This window comes from Malaclemys terrapin, chromosome 3 (assembly GCF_027887155.1).
Source record: "Malaclemys terrapin pileata isolate rMalTer1 chromosome 3, rMalTer1.hap1, whole genome shotgun sequence".
NCBI classification, from domain to species: domain Eukaryota; kingdom Metazoa; phylum Chordata; order Testudines; family Emydidae; genus Malaclemys; species Malaclemys terrapin.
Genome location: NC_071507.1, coordinates 111,510,346 through 111,529,958, shown reverse-complemented (window position 1 = coordinate 111,529,958; position 19,613 = coordinate 111,510,346). Strand labels below are relative to the sequence as shown.

Here is a 19,613-nt window from a genome sequence, read left to right as displayed (position 1 = left end):
CATAAAGGCCTAGATTCTACAATTGACAGTACATGTGTAAACGGCTACACTGTCACAGAGCCCTAGCGGAGTCCATGGGGCTCTGCGTGGATGCAGCAGTCTGCCTGTGTTCTTTCAATTACACAATTGGAGCCTTTGTGCTGAGCAAATAATGTGCTGTGGAAAATTCTGTTTGACAAGTTTAGCCTTTATTCCTGCTGACAGAATGCCAGTGAGCAGATCGTGATTTCCTTGTATTTATTTATTGAATTGACTGTTGTGAGCACTCCGTACTAGAGATTCAAAGTCTGAGCAGTGTGCTGGCTAATTGAGATTGGTCACAAAAATCACAAGGTATTGTTTCTGGTCCCTGACTGGATGACTATGACTCTTATAATCAGGAGACATGAGAAGGAGCCGGTGGGGCTTTGAATCTCCCAGGGAGTATAGCAGTTGAGAGAGTGCAGTTAAACAGGATTTTAAGGAACTTTAACCTCTTTCTTTATTGGCAACATTAGGCCTTGCCCAAAGCTTTGTTTCTTCAGAACTGAGGCTACTGTAGATTTACTAATATGGGGCAGATTTTAAATTTAACTTTCTCTCATCCTGTTTATACAAGGCAGTTGCATGTGCATGCACAATACAACTGATAAATAGGCACTACAGCAATATAAATAATCATAAGAAGAAAAATAGTTCTGAAAAGTGAGGTCAGACCCTTGTCTGGCTCATTTAGTTGCACCCATGCTAATGCTCTAGTGAGGCATTTGGGGAACCCAGTTTCCTTGCTATGCTAGAAAGTATCCAATCCCATATTAAAGATGTCACCACCAGGGAGAATACTCAAATGCATGAGCTTAAAAGTCACTTTCTACAAGAATTTGGGCAAGGAAAATTGTTCAGTTAAATGTTCATGGCAAGAAGCATGGGCACAAGTGGATCAATTTTTAAAAATCCCAAAATGTCCATGCTTGTGATAATCACCTAGTTCTGCCCACGTCCCCCCCACCTTATATCCACCTGTTTCCTTGCATACTCACTCCTCCCCCTGGCCTTGGCTTCTTGCTGACTTCCCTTCCAGTCTTCCACTGTGGGGAGTCAGTGTCTCACTTGCGCTGCCATGATTATGTGGGATTCAGCACCCATCATCTGAATCGAAGTAATTTCCTCTCTTTAAATCTCATCCCATAAACTCTCTCCCTCTATTCGGTGCAGTTTCTTCAATTTATGCTTTGAATCTCATCTTGGATGTCCCAGCACCAAACCAGGCTGGGATTAGGCATCCATATCCCTTGAATGTCTGAAAATATCAGCCTTAAATAGTACAACGTGGTACATGCTTGCTAGCCCCTTCAGACTAGATCAAGTTTTTCAGACAAATTAAAAACTGTATATGCAATTTATAAAGGAGGGAAAGATTAGAACATAGAAGGTGGCTGCTCAGGAACCTATTGATGTGTCTTGCATAGCAGGAGAAAAAAAAACTTTCAGTTTGTTAAGGCTTTTTGTTCTTAATTTGACATCAACAGTTTATCTTGATTAAGAATGCCTAGCCAAAAACAAAACAGCAACAAAAAAACTCAACATCTTTTTCTGGAATGTTTCTCAAAGAAAATCTTCCTTTTGTAATTAATCTTCAAAGCTATCTCATGTTATACAGGAACATGACTAAAAAACATAAAAATAAAAAGCAACACCCCTTAAAGGGGAAATGAGATCACTTGTCAACTGTAGGTTGTTTGGAAAACATTTTTTTAAATGTATTATAACTATGTCTGTTTCTGTAAGGCTACTCCCACCTTATATAAGGCTGGCTCTCTTCAAGGTCAATATAGTATGTCATGCAACTATTTACAATATGCAAAATCCTTGGATCACATGAACAACTTCATAGATGAAGAATAGTTTGTGAAAACTGTAATGCCATTTTTGAAATATATAGTAAGACTGCTGCCTGATATCATCTTATGAATAAGTCAAAGTGCTGAATTTTTGTTGATGAATCAGTTGTAAGATACCACCTTTGTTAAGAAAAATCTAGTCATGCATTTATTGGATCTAAATTTAAAGTAAATAATTTCAGTCGTGAAACTATTATACATGCATGAAGAAATAAAACTTGCAGATAAAGGAGCATGCTTTGTTTTCAGCCTATGTTGTAATTTAATGCAGTCTCCTGTTAGACTTGGAACAAGAAAGATTGAAGGGTATCTTAGTTGTACATCGTTTGCAGTTAAGCTTCTCAAAAAAGGTCCTTGCTTTTTTCTCTCTCTCTTTCAGTATTTTGTCTTCTGGCTATTTTTCAAACTGTACCTCTTGCTTCGATGCTGTCATATTTCCATTCTTCATTTCTCTGCTTTATTTTACCATTTCAGAAGAAAGATCAAGTTAATGCTTCCTCTAATCTCACACCTACCAATAAAGCTAAGGTCAGTGCAAAGCCACAGTGCCAGGAAGAATAGCTTTCTAGAAATATTTCAATATTTTTAGACATTTAGCAAATACATTGTCCGAGCCTGTCTATCAAATTCAACTAACTGTCTGACAAATTTGTTGTCTTTCTTGCAGTCTTGTTGGCCTAGACACAGACGAGTGAACGGCACTATTTTTGGTGGGATCTGTGAACCATGCACATGCTTTGGTCATGCGGAGTTCTGCGATGACCTCACAGGAGAATGCATGGTAAGTGCTGCTGCCTGTGGGTAACCTGATTGGTGGCACCAATATCTGCTCAATATACCAATACAATTGAATTAACCACCATTGGGACCTCAAGTACTTGAGGAAAAGAAGCAGTGATTTGACAGAAGAGATCTTTATATTGAACTGCTTCTGAATGCCCCTATATCAAGATAAAGTAGCTTCTGCAAATAAGGGAAAAAAGAAGGGTTTATTCACTTTAGTCTGAAGTGGTAAAATAGGATCAACAGCATATGATATGTGATGGAAGGGAGCAAAGTATATCAATAAGCTTTCCACGCAAGATTTCCCATCACCTCCCATCTCTGTCTTCTGCTATGGAGTTATTCTGTTTATTGTCTGTAGAAGGTAACTTTGTAAATTCTGTTATATTATGACAAGAAGCTATTGTTGCTGGCTTCCTCCTCCTAGCTTCAAAGAAATGCTTAATAAATCAGGAAACCTTTTTTGTTTTTAAAGCATATGGTTCGGAGTAAATAGAAAGCATCATTTTTCTTGCAGAATGCATATATTCACTACAGTTCCCTGCTAATTCAGCAATTAGGTCCACGCTATTATCCAGAACAATCTTACCCAATATACAGTTGTTTCCACCCTGCTCTGTAGCCTTTAGGAATGGGCGAATTACGCTGAATAGACTGTTCTGATTAACTCAAGGGCATTTTAGTTTTATATTCTCTGACATGGCATGAAGCTTGAAACAACATTTCTCATTTCATTAGTCTTGCAGAAACACAATTTGAGCCGGTGCCAATTTAGTAGGATATCATACTCTCATTTCCCTGTAGAATTTCAAGCAGACTCCGTATTGTGCATGTTTCTAAATGTTCCCTTTTCTTTCCTTAAGAAAAAGCTTCTGGGAAAAGTCCAAAATGAAAATTCAGGGTTTTTACAATGTAATTTGGCATTTAGAATTACCGCTGGTCTTCCTGTTTTCCCCCATACAGGATGTTTAATTGCCTTGCAGTATAAAACAAGATAGCCTTAATTTGTGGATCAGTGGATTTTTCAAATTGCTTTTCCATGAATAGCATTTTAATTATACACTAAGTCTTAAAGATGTACCTAGGAAAACATAACCCTCCTGACAGTTACATTTTGAATCCTTCACTTTAAATGCAATGAGAAAAATTCATGACTATGCTGATATGGGTTTGTCTTTCCTTACACAGATAGGGAGAATTTAGTATATTACTGATTGTAGCTCCCAGCCACAATCTCTGTAACATCAATATGGGATAGAGTCAGTTAAAAAGAATGAAAAGGGAAGGCTTGCCAGTGGGTCAGTGTTTAAGGCTCCAGAAGGTAAGTCAGCTGCTCTGAGCTATTTTGCTTAGAAGTGCATGGCTGACTGGATCCGCTTGCTCAGCCAAAACAACCCAATAACCTAGGATCTCTCTTAATTTTTCTCTACCAATCATTCACTCACACTCCTTTGTGGGGAGTGATGGAGTGTTGTGGAGCTTGTATAGTCCACTGATTTTGATGTTCACCAGTAAATCAGTGGCGGAGATTCGTATAGGTTCCTCATCAGATGTCTCTAGGAACACTACTGTGAGACTAGCACACTAGTGAAAAGGACTTGGAAAATACCCAGTTGAAAAGAATAATAATATCTAATCTACCTACATTATCAAGCATTTATGCTGTGCTCGTCACTGTACTATCTGTGCATGTACTGTATCATTCTGTCGAGAGAGAGGGCACAGAAGGGCTTAAAAGTCTGTCTGGGGGTTTCTTGTGGCTTCCATTAAGTTTACTCTAAGTGAAGTTAGATTGGTTAGTATCCAGGCAGACTGTTAAATGCTGCTGTTCAGTTTGGATCTTAAGGCTTTTGAAGTGAAAGAGAGAGAAGTTTGAGTGCTGAAAGAGAGAAATGTTTCACATCAAAGGAATTCTTTCTATTGAGATTTACACAGCCTTTTGGCCTCCTTATTATAATTCATGGTGTTTTTTCAGTAATACAACAGACAATTTAGGCACCTAATTTACAGATATGATACTTCTTTTTACTCTTCTTAAGCTTTGAAATGTGGTTGAAAAGCAGCTGAAATATGTTTTTGACTAATGATAAAAGCTCAGATCATCTGCTCCAGCATAGTCCTGTATAAAAAGCTCATTTCTAACACACATCTTGCAATAACCTGCAAAGCCCTTTGATCCCCAGAACAACTATACAGAGAGCTGCATGCCATATCATTCACATTACCATTGTGATATACATGATAACTGCTTTGGTAAGCAGTGCAAGTTCTAAACATGCAGAAATCCTCTTTTGTAGTGTTACGAGAGCACAGTTACTATGCAGCATTAGGAGACTGGTTAAACCTAGTCCTTGTGAAGAACAAAAGCACTCAGTGGCGTTAATATTCACTGCAGCATACAATATTTGTAATGGAATATTAAATCCCCACTAGTAAGTTAGGAGAAAATAGGCGCTCTGAGATTTTGTTTTGAATGTATTCGTGTTGGTGATAGTATGGTTACCAGAATCCTTTGGGAAACTGACCTTCATTGTTTCTTCAATCATCTATAAATGGGGCACACACCATGAGGACCATAGCTAGGAATAGGCAAGGATGGAGAGATGGCTGGAAGAATCGGAAGATGACTGGAAGGATCATGGTGGCCAGAAATATGTTAATTTAATATCTCCTCTCACTATCCTCTGCTAGCGTAAACTAACAATGGGCATGACTCTCTCTGACAGAAATCCAGAGGGAGGGCAGCAGTGCACAATCGTTCTGCTCTGTCAGGCTAAAGGGGCCTTAGTTTAAATAAGACATAGGTTCTTCGTATATAGCAGTGTTAATGTTTATGCATTAGCAAAGTTATATTGAGGGTCTTGGGTATTATTCTGTACTCTGACAGAAATTTTATTGTGTGAGCTCCAGGACAAACAGTAGAATGCTTTGAGTGCTATCTGAACCTTAGATATAACATCACTGGTATCTATTGGCAACATTGTTATACTGTATACATCGCCTCATCTGGTCCTGGCCACTTTCCTATTAAATAAAATCCATTCCATGAACATCACTTATGGCTTTCATGTTGGCCTTTTTAATTTGCTGCATGGTTCTTCAGCCTAAGCTTTTAAAAATAACTATGCACATCTGTAACATCACATATGGCATAGAGTTGCTATATCAATTTACAGTTGTTCTGTCTTTGCATTTCACGTTGATTGCAGTATTGTGTAGGATGGAACAGGTGCTGGTGAGAAGGGTAACTGGTGAATGGGTGTGCCAAAAAGGAAGGCTAAAAGAAAGTAATAGGTGCTTGAAAATTAAGTTGCTGAGCTGAAGATGGAACTTCAATACACAGCAGGAAAGGAAAGATTTGTTCAGCATGGGAGGCATTTGTCTTTACAGGTCATTTAGGAAGTCAAGAAATGCCAGGGTAGATGGCATGTTAATTAAATGATACAAGGTAATATATTCTGCTGATGTGCCTGCTGGTGGGCCTTTGATTCTGGCAAAGATCAAAGAATTTGCAAATTTGTGTATGAATTTGTAAATATTGTATGTATACATCATTTAATGTGTAGCCCACTGATGGACATTGGTAATAAGGTACTTTTGATGCTGAATGTGTTTGTGTAAGATTCCTTTATTACTACTAAAGCCAGTCACAAACAACTCAGGAATAATAAAGCACCAGGTCTTGACAACATTCCCACTGAATTATTAAAAACAGAACGGAATAAGGTAAATCATAATGTTTGCAAACCCCTTTTTGTTGGTTTGGAGGTATGAAAAAATTCCAGAAGGATGGAAGGAGATGGTAATGTATCCTATTTTGAAAAAGGGAGACGAAATGGAATGTGGGAACTATCATGGTATATCCCTCCTCCTTACAGCCTATAAAATCATGCCTTTGATACTCTTAGACTTACTTCGTACGTTGAGGAGATAGAAGGAAATTATTATTGTGGATTCTGAAAAAATAGATCCACTGTGGATGAAATATTTTCAGTTCATCAGGTACTTAAGAAAAGGTGGGAGTATGATCACAACACACAAATAGTTTTTATACACTTTAAGAAAGCATATGAATCCTGACAAAATCATAAGGATTGGATAACTTGCATTTGTGGTTCAAAAAGTAGAATATGAGTAGGAAGTGAAATCCCATCCCCATTTGACATCAGTACTGGATTAAGGCAGGGAGATGCATTTTTCCTGGTCCTCATAGACTCAGACTTTAAGGTCAGAAGGGACCATTGTGATCATCTAGTCTGACCTCCTGCACATTGCAGGCCACAGAACCTCCCCCACCCACTCCTGAAATAGACCCCCAACCTCTGGCTGTTACTGAGATCCTCAAATCATGGTTTAAAGACTTCAAAATTTACACTAGTTTAAACCAGCAAATGACCCATGCTCCATGCTGGAGAGGAAGGCAAAATACCCCCAAGGTCTCTTCCAATCTGACCTGGGGGAAAATTCCTTCCCAACCCCAAATATGGTGATCAGTTAGACCCTGATCATATGGGTAAGACCCACCAACCAGACACCTGGGAAAGAATTCTCTGTAGTAACTCAGAGGCCTTCCCATCTCTAGCCAATGGGGATTTTTGCTAATGGCAGTTGCCGATGGGCCACATAAAATTGTAGGCAGTCCCATCCTATCATCCCATCCATAACTTAACAAGCTCAGTCTTAAAACAAGATAGGTTTTTTTGCCCCCAGTGCTCCCCTTAGATGGCTGTTCCAAAATTTCACTTCTCTGGTTAGACACCTTCGCCCAATTTCTAGCCTAAACTTGTTGATGGCTAGTTTATAGCCATGTGTTCTTGTGTCCACATTGGTGCTTAACTTAAATAACTCCTCTCCCTCGCTAGTATTTATCCCTCTGATATATTTATAGATTTCAATCATATCTCCCCATAGCCTTCTTTTGGTTAGGCTAAACAAGCCAAACTCTTTGAGTCTTGTCTCATAAGGTAGGTTTTCCATTCCTCGGATCATTCTACTAGCCTTTCTCTGCACCTGTTCCAGTTTGAAATCATCTTCATCTTAAACATGGGAGACCAGAATTGCACCCAGTTGTATTCCAGATGAGGTCTCACCAGTGCCTTGTATCACTAAATCTTAAGGTTAAGATTTTGTCATGGGCATTTTTAGTAAAAGTCACAGATAGGTCACGGGCAACAAACAAAAATTCACAGAAGCCTGCGGCCTGTCCCTAACTTTTATTTAAAATACCTGGGGGGGCGGGGAGAGAAACAATCCCAGCCCTGGCTGCTACTCCAGGGCTGTTGCTCCAGCTGCAGGGGGCTGCTCTGGCCACTGCAGAGTGACCCAGCGCCAGCCACTGCTCCTGCAGTGGGAGCTGCTCCTGCAGCCAGGTCTGAAGCTGAAGAAGTCGTGGAGGTCCATTAAAGTCCATTAAAGAATCTGTGACCAAATCATATCCTTAATAATGATACTTACACCTCCCTATCTATACTGGAAGTGCCTTGCCTAGCATATCCTAGGACTGCATTAGCCTTTTTCATGGCTGCATCAACCAATACACCTGGGTCTTTCTCCTCCTGTGTTGCTTCCAACTGAGAGCAAAAATTCTTGTTGTTAGTCCCTAAATGCATGATCTTATACTTCGCATGATTAAATTTCATCCCATTTCTATTACTCCAGTTTATAAGGTCATCCAGATCTTCTTGTATGATATTCCAGTCCTCCTCTGTATTAGCAATACCTCCCAACTTTGTGTCATCCGCAAATGTTATTAGCACAAACTCACTTTTTATGCCAAGGCCAGTAAGAAAAATGTTAACCAATATTGGTCCCAAGACCGTTCCCTGAGGAATTCCACTAGTAACTTCCATCCTGACAGTTCATCTTTCAGTATGACCCATTGTAGTTTCCCCTTTAACCAGTTCCTTATCTACCTTTCAGTTCTCATCTTAATCCCCATCTTCTCAATTTAACTAATTTCCCATGTGGAACTGTGTCAGGTTCCTTACTGAAATCCAGGTAGATTAGATCTACTGCATTTTCTTTGTCTTAAATGTGGCTGTAGGAAAAAGTGGTATGATCATTGCAAAATTCTCAGAATGGGATAAATTGAAATGGCCTACCCCAACATTTTGGATATGCTGATGACTTGGCTATCATAGGAGAGACAGATGATATGTTCAAAGTATGACGGGAGATTTGAAGGAAGCAGCAAGAAAAATGGGTCTTAAGATTGATGAAGAAAGAAGCAAATATATGCTTATGAGCTGATGAGAGGAAAAAGGGCAAGTTTATGTAGCAGTCTATAATCATAGATATAAACCAGTTAGACAGTTTAAATACCTAGGAGCATTAATTACCAATAACAGTATGGTGAGTGAGGAAATTAAGGCATGGTTTCAGAGCAGGAATGCCCGTTACCTTTCTCAGCAAAAAAAATTCAGCTCCAAACTACTACTGAGAGAGACCAAGCTTCAGATATACAAGACCTTGTTTTATGTGGATGTGAGACCTGAACACTGACTAAGAAGGAAGAATCATAGCTAAATACTTTGAAAAATAAAGTGTTGAGATGAACTTTTGGGCCAAAAAGGGAGAATCGATGTATGGAGGAGAAGTTCTAATAAGGAACTGTCAAAGGTCTATGGAGAACCAGATATAGTAAATGTAGTGAAATACCAACAACTTCAGGGCGCAGGTCATGTAGTTAGAATGACAGAAGACAGACCAGCTAATTGTCTCCTGCAAGGACATGCTTATGGTGTCCAAGGTCATGGTCGATCAAGGAGAAGATGGAGGGACAATAAATATTGAGCAAAATCTAAGAGCTCTCAATGTGAATTACCCTCAATGGGAAAAGTTATGCTCTTGACAGAAAAAGGTAGGGGCAAATTGTGAGTGCAACCAAGGACCTCCATGGTCTGTAGAGCCAGGGATTGGATAAGTCACTCACTAACAAAGGAGCACACATGGTTGATTGAGATTCCATGTTTGGGGGGCCAGTTTCTGCTTTCTAATTAGAAGTAAGATTTGAAGGGAATTTCAGTTCTTACTTCTACCTGCAAATCATAACACTGATCCTGTTATATAGCATAAGTAATAAATTACCAGAGGTCAGCTTCTGATCCAAAATAGAATGGATTGCCAGCCACAGACCTTGTAAAATGAGTGACTGTACTTAGATGTGCAACTGATACAGTTATTTGCAAATGACTGGCTGATATATTGTGTGCTGTATATGTGAGATCAGCATCTGAACCCTTTAATTTTTCATCAAGAGTATAAGGTATAAGAGTAAGGCTACAATAATAAACCTTTTCACATTGCTAAGTGCATCAGGCCCCTTTAAAATATGCCAGATCTAAACAAAAAACAAGGAGATATAAATACTCTTTTCATTTTGCTAAGAAAATCTCTCCAGAAAGAACATGAACATAAATGTTTCTTTGAACCATTGATTGTAAGAGTTAGTTCCCTGCTAAACAGCAAAGCAGTAGAACATGTACTGTAGGGAACAACCCTGCACTAATGGGAGAATGGATTAGATGACTACAAGGTCTTTTCCATTGCTAGGTTCTTTGATTGTGAGATTGAATTGACATTCTCTACTTTCCATCTGCTATTCAGGACTGCAAGTACAATACAGGTGGCCCATACTGTGATAGATGTCTTCCTGGTTTCTATGGTGATCCTACTAAAGGGACAAATGAAGACTGCCAGTTGTGTGCCTGCCCATTAACTATACCTTCTAACAAGTAAGATGCATATTTACTGTATAACAATAATTTTTTCATACATTTAATAAATTGTGTTATTTTTGTGTTGAGTGCTCTTGCTCTTTTGGATGAGGATCTCCAAATGCCCCTTATTTAAAATAAAAACAACTATAATATTGTACAATAATGATCTAAACCATGGAATCTTATAGTACTGCTACTGCCTCATTTGGGGCCAACCAGTGCTGTAGAATATTGTCTCACAGTGGTTTTATGAACATTAATAAATATCATATGACCTCAAGTAAGTATTAGTCCCACTTTAAAGATGGGAAACAGTGCCATAGAACAGCTGAGTAGCTTTAGTTACTATGCTAGTTAAGGCTGGGGCCAGAAGTAAAATCTAAAATTCTTGACTCTCAGTCCTCTGTTCTCACCACTAATCAGTATTCCTTTTTATTAAAGTCCCCCTTCCCACTCTGCCCTCCCCTACACCTACACAATAGCTATCCATTTAAATAGAAAGCTGAAATTACAGATTTTGTATGTGTTTTTCTTAGGAGTTGAAATTGTTTTTTTAACTTTCTGTATACTAGTTGGATAACTAATCTGGCTGAGATTCCTTCTGCCTTTTTCTTTTAAATTGGAATTCAAATAGCTCGTGGTAGCTGCTGATTCATTTACAATCTGATATACAGAACAGAATTTTCTCAGTTGAATTCAGCCTTGTAACTTGCAAGTCAAGATAATCTAACTCATTTATAAATACTTCTTGGAATACTTACAATGAACTTGTATTGTTAAATGTTGAAAAATATTGGTGAGATTGTTAAATCATGATTAGTGGGGAAGAACACTATTGTTTTGGTAACTACAAATATTTCTCTGTGATGCTTAAGTACAAGCAATTCAGTAGACTGTGTGCTTTGAAAAACAGTTCACTGGGTTTAGCCAGTGCAATGTCCTGACAGTTCAAAATACCAAAATTTTATTGATACCGTGTAGTCCAGGTAAAGTTCTACTCTCACACCTTCATATTGGATCTTCTGACTCTCCTATTCTGCTTGTCTCACATGTGAAGGTGTATTTTAAAATAAATATATGGGTTCAAATTAACTTCTTTAGCATATTCCAACCACAGGCTGATTGTGGCCCTCTTGCAGCAAAGTGTCATTTTGGGCACCAGCATTTTAGGAGCCCAATGTTGAAGATTTTAAGTCAATCTCCAATCTGCTTTCATATTTAGGAGACAAAGATGATGATCATTTCATAAGAAGTTTAGGGCTAAATGATTTCTTTATGGGGCAAAGTTCTGCAGGGATCAGGGAGGGAGGGCATCACCTGAACGGCAATCTGCCTGCATAAAGCATAGGTGATCTAGTTTTTGCTCTGTTTACATCACTCTAACTCTGTTGACTTCAGTGACTTTCTTCCACATTCACAGCTCATTGTAAGTCAGACCAAGAGTGTGTGGAGATCCTGGGGGAAAGTGGTGTACAACTTTCCCTCTCAACATCATAGCATTGTCCTGGTGGTGGTGCTCTTCAGTGTACATGGCTCTACACCTACCTGGCCCAGATATGATCCCCCTGGAACCACTAGTACTGGCATGTCACCTAGTACTCTCCAGCAGAGCCAGTAGATTGTCTTCCTCTAGCGTGGGTGTACTGCAGTGGAAGGGCTTCTTGCACCCTTACCCCTGTCTAGCACACACATTTATACAGAGCATCTTTTGCTTTTCCTTGTATTGAACCCTCAAATTGCCCTATGGGCCTCAGTTTCCCATAACCACATAGTTTTGAGCACTCCACGGGCTGCTTCTAATAAAAAGATATCTATATTGCAATCACTGGGTGTAACTGCAGCTTGAGTAGGCATACCTGAGCTAGCTTTAATCTAGTTAGCTTGGTTCCCAGAACAGTGAAGCCAGGCCAGCATGCTTTTCAGAATGGGCTATTCAGCCATGCCTTGGAACCCTGAGTAGTTCCTCACATGGCTAGCTCTCCCTACCGGGCATGCTGCCACAGCTTTGCTGCTCCTGTATGTTGGCTCAAGCTGCAATCACACCCCATGATTGCATTATAGACATACCCGGCCTCATTCATGTTACTTGTACTTGGCTCCATGCTCATGCTCACATGTGATAAGATTGCAGTAGCAGCTGCTGCATAAACAGCATGAGGAGCTCCCCACTACGTGAGTGGAAGTAGAAGACTGAAGTAGAGCTCCCTACTGTAGCAATATATCCTGGAGTACAGTCCTGCCCTCAGTTAACCAGGGGAGTGCTATAAAAACGGTACCAGGATTTTATATTGTGCAAGAGTGTAGTGGCCTAAATCAAATCTTGTGATGGGGTTAGTTTTCACTGGCAAAATGTTTGTAACAAAATGCCTATATCAGATAGTTTACTCACTGGCAATATGCTTTTCTTACCACCGGATGATGAAAGCTCTTCTTTCTATACTGAGATTTTTTCCTTAAAGATATGGGCCCAAACCAGAATGCCATTTGTTCACTCCTAAGCTGTGGTGGAGGAAGGAAGTGTTTGGAATCCAAATCTGGAATCAAATTTTGCAAAAGACTCGTATTTCTAAAATGGGTAGAGCCAAAACTGTAGATATTCCCAACATTCCCAGACTTTTTTGTTGTGGTGGAAGTCTGGGCTCTAATTTTACTGTTCAGACCCAGCTGTAAATGTGTTTTATCATATTAAAATAAAATAAAATAGTGAGAATGTCTATTGCACTAAGGCATATTACGAGGTTTGCTTAAAATATTCATTTTTTCATCATTACTGCTTTTATGTCAATATAACTTGGCTTTATTTGGTGGCATTTTTTTGGTATTCATGGTCTGGCTCCTGTAAACCATTCAGAAAGTAACAACAAAATTCCTTCAAAGATGTCTCAGAAGAAAGATCAAAACAATTCCGGCAACTTTCTGCCTTTCTTCACTGACACATAATTTTCCCCAATTACTTATGTACCTAAAATTTGCTTAAAATCTTGAGGTTCATGGATATTGATTCACCAAATCTGCTTGAGCACACTCTTGTACGCAGTGTTGTTGTAACTGTGTCTGTCTCAGGATATTATAGAGACAAAGTGGGTGAGGTGGATCAATTTCTGTTGGTGAGAGAGACAAGTTTTCGAGCTTACATAGAGCTCTTCAGCACTTTGACTATTTTCAGTTTCCCAAACCTGAAGAAGAGCTCTGTGTAGCTCGAAAGCTTGTCTCTCTCACCACAGAAGTTGGGCCAATAAAAGATATTACCTCACCCGCATTGCTCTCTGAGCATACAGTTAACACACAATTTCTGTTTTTAAAATATAATTTAATCCACTTTTTTTTTTGCATCACATGATTTAGTTTTCAAGAACCTAGGAAGTGGCCAGAGTATGTATTATGTACATACAAAAGTCTAAAGATTATTCAACTCATCAAATTACATAATTAATTGGACATTCCTACCTCTCACTCTAAATCCGAGTAAAATGTGTCTGGTACAACTCAACAACATCTATACAAGGATTTTCTGAGCAGGTCTTCAGACTTAGCTTTTTTAAGTCACAAAAAGAAAACTTGAAAAAAACAGATCTGAGTGATATTTTTCTGATAATTAAAAGTGTGGAAATATTATGTTTATACTACTAATTTTATTATTACTTCTATATTTCTATATATTAATATATTGTAATAAAATAGCTGCTAAACTATGTAACATGAGCCGGTTTCACATGACTATAAAGGTGCATTACATAGGCAATAAAAGGCATCACAACTCTGAAATGTCAATTTCTATAGGAATGAATTCATTATTATGCAGTTCTTTTGGCTTCTCACAGATTTCTAGATTCACATTTCTAGATCACAGTTTGATACATGGCTCATAATAGTGTAAACAATACCTACCCCCAGGGGAAAAAAGAGAAAATTACAAATCCTTGTTCACGTTTACTAACCTCACTGCACTCATTCTTTTCATGGAGCTTTGTCCTAAGGCTGCTGGACCACTGGTGTGTCCTGTGGCAGCCAGAGTGGTTATAAATAGAATTAAATTAATCTATAATTGAAACAGAAGAATGCTTTAAAGTGGTAAAGCAATGGATCTCCTGTTGTTCTAAAACTGTTTATATCTTTCTGTGTGCCAGCAGATTACCTCATTACAGTGTGTCAATCATGTAACAGGGTGGAAAAACATAGAAAACAAAATGCTACAGGGCAGAGGAACACAGCCAGGGTAAAACACCATCAAAGAAGGGTTGTAAGCATGCAAATAACTGCATTGCCAAGACCTGACTATTACCTCTGTTATATAAAACCACAGCTAAAAATATACATGAAGTAAAGCTCAGTAGTCTGCAGACCATTCTGAAATTGCAGTGTGACTGGATGGCTTGTTGATACTGCTATTGCCACTGGATTTGCTCAGATAAAGCTCAGGCAGAATTTTAATCTTGAATTGTGTTGGAAGTTTTACCAAATATTTTCCTTTAGCCGTCCCCCCGCCCCCTTCTCTTTTTGTGCGTTGGGTTTCTTTTATGCTTCATGTAAACTATGTTAACCGAGCTTTCCAAACAATTGTCCTTCAGTACCAGAGACATTTAGCTGGAGAGCGTAGTCCGAGGTTTCATATTTTGCCAGGCCCTCAGGGGCTCAGACAAGCAGCTGTACATTCCTGCTTTTTTAATGGTGTACTGACTCAGTGAAAGGCTAACGTCCCATAATAACATGACATTGGGATGGTGCCATCAGTTGTGCTATATCCAGTGTCGGTAGAAATAGCAGAGTCATTCCAGTTTCTATTGGCTGGAGCCAATCCTAAACTCCATGTGCTAGAACAGAAGGACTTTCCCTGTGCTCTGTTTTCAAAGTAATGCTTTCTGAAGAGGGAAGGGAACTAAAACACTAATGATTTTGTTTTTATGTTTCCTCCTTGTCCCTGTTCTTGCCCAACATCAACAACGTAGCTTTAGCCCAACATGTCATTTAGACCGAAGTCATGGATTAATATGCGATGAATGCCCTCCTGGGTATGCAGGACCACGCTGTGAGAGGTAAGCAAGTGCCATACAGCTCTCTTTTTACCATTTCTCTCTTAAAGTCTAAAGCAAGAGTGCTTTTCACACAGGATTATCATACCTGTTTGTTCTCTCCCTGTGCCCCCCAAACTTGCAATGAACTCACCAAGGAAGTTCCTATTCATACTTCTCTATCACAGAGTATATGTACTAATGTAGATTATTTATTCTCTATACTAGTTTTCTTATGTTGCTATATAAATCAGCTGCAAAAAAGATCTTTTATGATTTCAGGGTTAAACACTGAGCTACAACTTCAAAAAAGCATTTGTCAGAAAGCAATCAGAGTTTTTAATATTATCTTTCTGGCTATTTTGTGCATCTTTTGCATTTTCATAATTATTTTTGTCTCTCTAAAATGTAAGTCAAATGCTTAGAGCATGACGAATCAATTATTCAGTGCATTACTGTTAGTTCTTTTTAAAAAGTCCAACAGGATTTATTTGTTGTGTTAATTATTTTAAACCAATATTTTAATCTTTGTTGCTTCTCAATCTCTATTGCAGTACCTTACTTAGCATGTGGAGTTCTACTGGGTTTTAAATAGTGACAGAAAAATATCTGTGACAAATATACAGCAATGCCCAATAAATAATTCAGACTTTCCTGTTGCTTGAGAATATTACATTTTTAAGCTATTGTAGAAAAAGACAAAGAGAAGTTTTGTGTATAAGAACATGAGAATGGCCATAAGTGGTCAGACCCATGGTCCATCTAGCCCACTATCCTGTCTTCCAACAGTGGCCAGTGCCGGGTGCTTCTGACAAAATGAACAAAACAAAGCAATTTATCAAGAGGTCCATCCCCTGTCATCCAGTCCCAGCTTCTGGCAGTCTGGTGTATTTTGTGTATATTTGGTCTTAGTCTAATTTCCCTCCATGAGCTGTTGGTATTGAGAGAGCCTAAGGTTTACTGAAGTTCTTCTTTCATCCCCCCCACCTCTTTTCTGTGTTGTACTGGAAGCGCCGAATGTATATGGCTGTGGTAGTTACCGTTGTGTAAATTGAGATAGGTTGGGGTAAAAGCATTTGACTCACTAATGCTAATCAGGGAGGTGCATATTGCACACCTTTGTACCACAGGGAACAATTGCCCACAAGGGGAATATCATGTATGTGGGAGGGAAGGCAATGTTTACACTGTCACTTCCTTTAGGGGCTTCACCAGAGAAGGCAGCTTTTAAGTTCAGGCAGTGCTGAATCAGCATATCCCCAGGCTCCCTGGCCACAGCCCCTTGTCCTCCAGCATATCCTCCTGTTCTGCGGGGCACTGTCTAGATCCTGGATCCTCCATGGTGCCCCTTTGACTTTTCTTTTGATGGACTCTGCCACTTGGGACTCACTGCTAGAGTTTCCTCCAGCATCTTCCAGCACCAACCCTAAAGTGAATGAAGGCCACTGAGTGTAAACTGATGTAAGTTACAGGATGAGAAGTGGGAGAGTGGGTTGTAGCAAGAAAATTGACAAACAAGAGGTGTAAAAGAAGGCCAGGGGCCTGCTTTACACCCTTTTTCACCTTCCTGTGTATTTACCCTTGTATAGCCCTGCCTGTCCAACTTCCAGTCACAGTGATTTCCCCTGAAATTCCCTACAGTGCAGTGTTTTCCCTGCAGCAGAGAGAGAGAAAGAGAGTATGCAGGCTGTCACCTGTTCCCACCCATCCTCACTTTGGCTGCTCCTGCTGAGTGCTATTTCTGCCTGTCTTTTCCTGTCTGCCTTGGACAGCATCCTCCTCCTTTCAGCTAGGGGGCTATGAAGTTAACGACTGCAGGAAGTAATCACATCAGGAGCATTTTGGTGGCAGTTTGTCAATGCAAAGTCATTGACAGTTTCCATCAGCAACAAGTGCTATTTCAGAGTGGAGCATAATCCGTAGATTAGCGTCGAAGATGAAATCTGAAAAAGTGAGGTTCTTCTTGGTTTTTTTTTTTTTTAAATGTTGCAAGTTGTGTAGAACAGCTCACATCCATTGATTATATTAAACATTTAGAAGGCAGAAGAAAACATGTTGTATTTGCTATTAAAAGTGTATGTGTAATTGCCCAAAGACTGTACATGAAATTCTTTTTTATTTTAGCAACTGCAATCTGACAACTGATCTGAGTCATATGGAACTATTAATTTAACAGTCCCAAATTATAATGAGGTATCTTATATACAGTTCTCTCTCAAAACAACAGCCTCATACCTTTTCATTCCTACAGCTGCCCACAAACCTGCTTTTGCCTGTTGTAGGGGGATCTGGTCAGGACTCCTTTATTTAGGATGCATAATACTCTCCATTATAAAGGATTCCTGGGGCCTTTTCACTGTGAAACATCAACACCTTCATTGTTTACAGCAGGTCTTATATTCATCTGGGAAACGCTCCCTCCACCCCCCCACCCGGCTTCTGAAGTGCCTTTTCTTTGTCCTATGAAATTGAATTCAGATTTAGCAAAATGGCAAAGTATCAAAAATCACTGTCAGTTCTCACCTGGGCTTGTCGGGAAATTTTGGTAGCCTGTCAAAATCACTGAACACTCTGAAAAGTCTGGCCTGTGTCACTACCAAAACAGTGGCAGCAGAAGGAACTGCTCTGGCAATGCTTGGGAGCTGCCAGACCAGCTGTAGGTGGGGGATGTGGGGAAGACAGCCAGCCTAAGTTCCCCTAATAATCCTTCTTCCACAGACTTCCATTTTCTCCTTCCTCAGGGGAGTGGTATAGAGCCAGAGCTCTCCCAACTCTCAGAGGGGCAAGAGAGAGCCAAGCCAAGATCCCCCATAACCCATCTCAATCCAATACATGGCCCGAGTCACAATTCACCTACTTCACTCTGGTGGCCTGACATAGAGCAAGAGGTCCCCTGACTTGTGGGGGAGGGAGGCAGGCAAAAGAAAGCCAAGTCGATTTTCCCCATAACTCCCTGCACCCAGCACGTAGTTTCAGCCATCCATCCTCCCTTCTGGGAGCATCACATGGGGAAGGAGCCTCCCATCTCAAAAGGCAGGGAAGAGAGAGAAGGGCTGGGCTCCCCAAGACCACCTCCTGGACCAAGCACATAGTGCCAGCAGCTTCTTCCTTTTCTGTGATAACGAGGTTAGTTCAGTCAGTTACAGTCACTACGCAAGAGGATAAATGGACACAAGTCAGATATCAGGAATGGCAATATACAAAAACCTGTAGGAGAACACTTCAACCTCCCTGCCACACAATAGCAGATGTAAAGGTAGCCATTTTACAGCAAAAAAACTTCAGGACCAGACTCCAAAGAAAAACTGCTGAGCTCCAGTTCATTTGCAAATTTGACACCATCAGTTCAGGATTAAACAAAGACTGTGAATGGCTATCCAACTACAGAAGCAGTTTCTCCTCCCTTGGTGTTCACACCTCAACTGCTAGCAGAGCACCTCACCCTCCCTGATTGAACTAACCTCGTTATCTCCATACTGATTTATACCTGCCTCTGGAAATTTCCATTACTTGCATCTGAAGAAGTGAGGTTCTTACCCACGAAAGCTTATGCTCCCAATACTTCTGTTAGTCTTAAAGGTGCCACAGGACCCTCTGTTGCTTTTTACAAAATAGAATGTTTTTTACCAACAACAAAAAACAAACAAAAAAACCCAATCTATGTTAAAAGAATGTTGTTTAGGTTGCAAAGCCAGGCACTCAAAAGTTCGGATTTGGCCACCCTGTGCATATTCATTATGATGGTTAATCACATGATCACATGCTATTTTTTCTATGGCATCATTGCTTTATTGAGTGAATAGGTTGGAAGCACAAGGAAACCAAATTAAGGTTGCACAGGCAACCATGAATCTAGTAAGTGGAGGGTGCAGAAGAGTGAGTGGAATGGAAAGAGGAGAAATACTGAAAGATTATTACAACAATTCTTTCTTTCACTCTGTCCATAAAGCTATTAGTCATTAATCAGCATTTTATAAGATTTTTTCCTCTTAATGCAGGAAGTTTACTTTCCATGTCACACAAAGTTTTGCTCTTCACTTACATGAGCCTTCCCAAAGGCTCATAGCATATTGAATCAGAGGAGAATAGCTGAAGTGGAGATGTTTTAAAGAGAGCACATACAGGATTAGTGAACGCGGATTATTTTAATGATCTCCTGCAACTGTTCGGGAGGGGGGTAACACCTTAGTTCTATGCTGAAGATATCCTAGTTCAGGGGTTCT

General features: G+C 39.7%; 1 protein-coding gene across 9 annotated transcripts in view; it reads left to right on the top strand.

Annotated features, from left to right (window-relative positions):
- LAMA2 (laminin subunit alpha 2) overlaps positions 1-19,613 on the top strand; it is a 474,663-nt gene that overhangs the window by 287,932 nt on the left and 167,118 nt on the right. For 5 of the 9 annotated variants that reach the window (XM_054023112.1, XM_054023111.1, XM_054023106.1 and 2 more), the window contains exons 16-19: positions 2,355-2,408; positions 2,548-2,661; positions 10,269-10,396; positions 15,328-15,414. In XM_054023112.1, coding sequence (XP_053879087.1) covers positions 2,355-2,408; positions 2,548-2,661; positions 10,269-10,396; positions 15,328-15,414 — 383 coding nt within the window. The remainder of the gene's footprint in view (positions 1-2,354; positions 2,409-2,547; positions 2,662-10,268; positions 10,397-15,327; positions 15,415-19,613) is intronic. The other 4 variants (XM_054023114.1, XM_054023113.1, XM_054023109.1 and 1 more) reach the window with 1 other exon arrangement.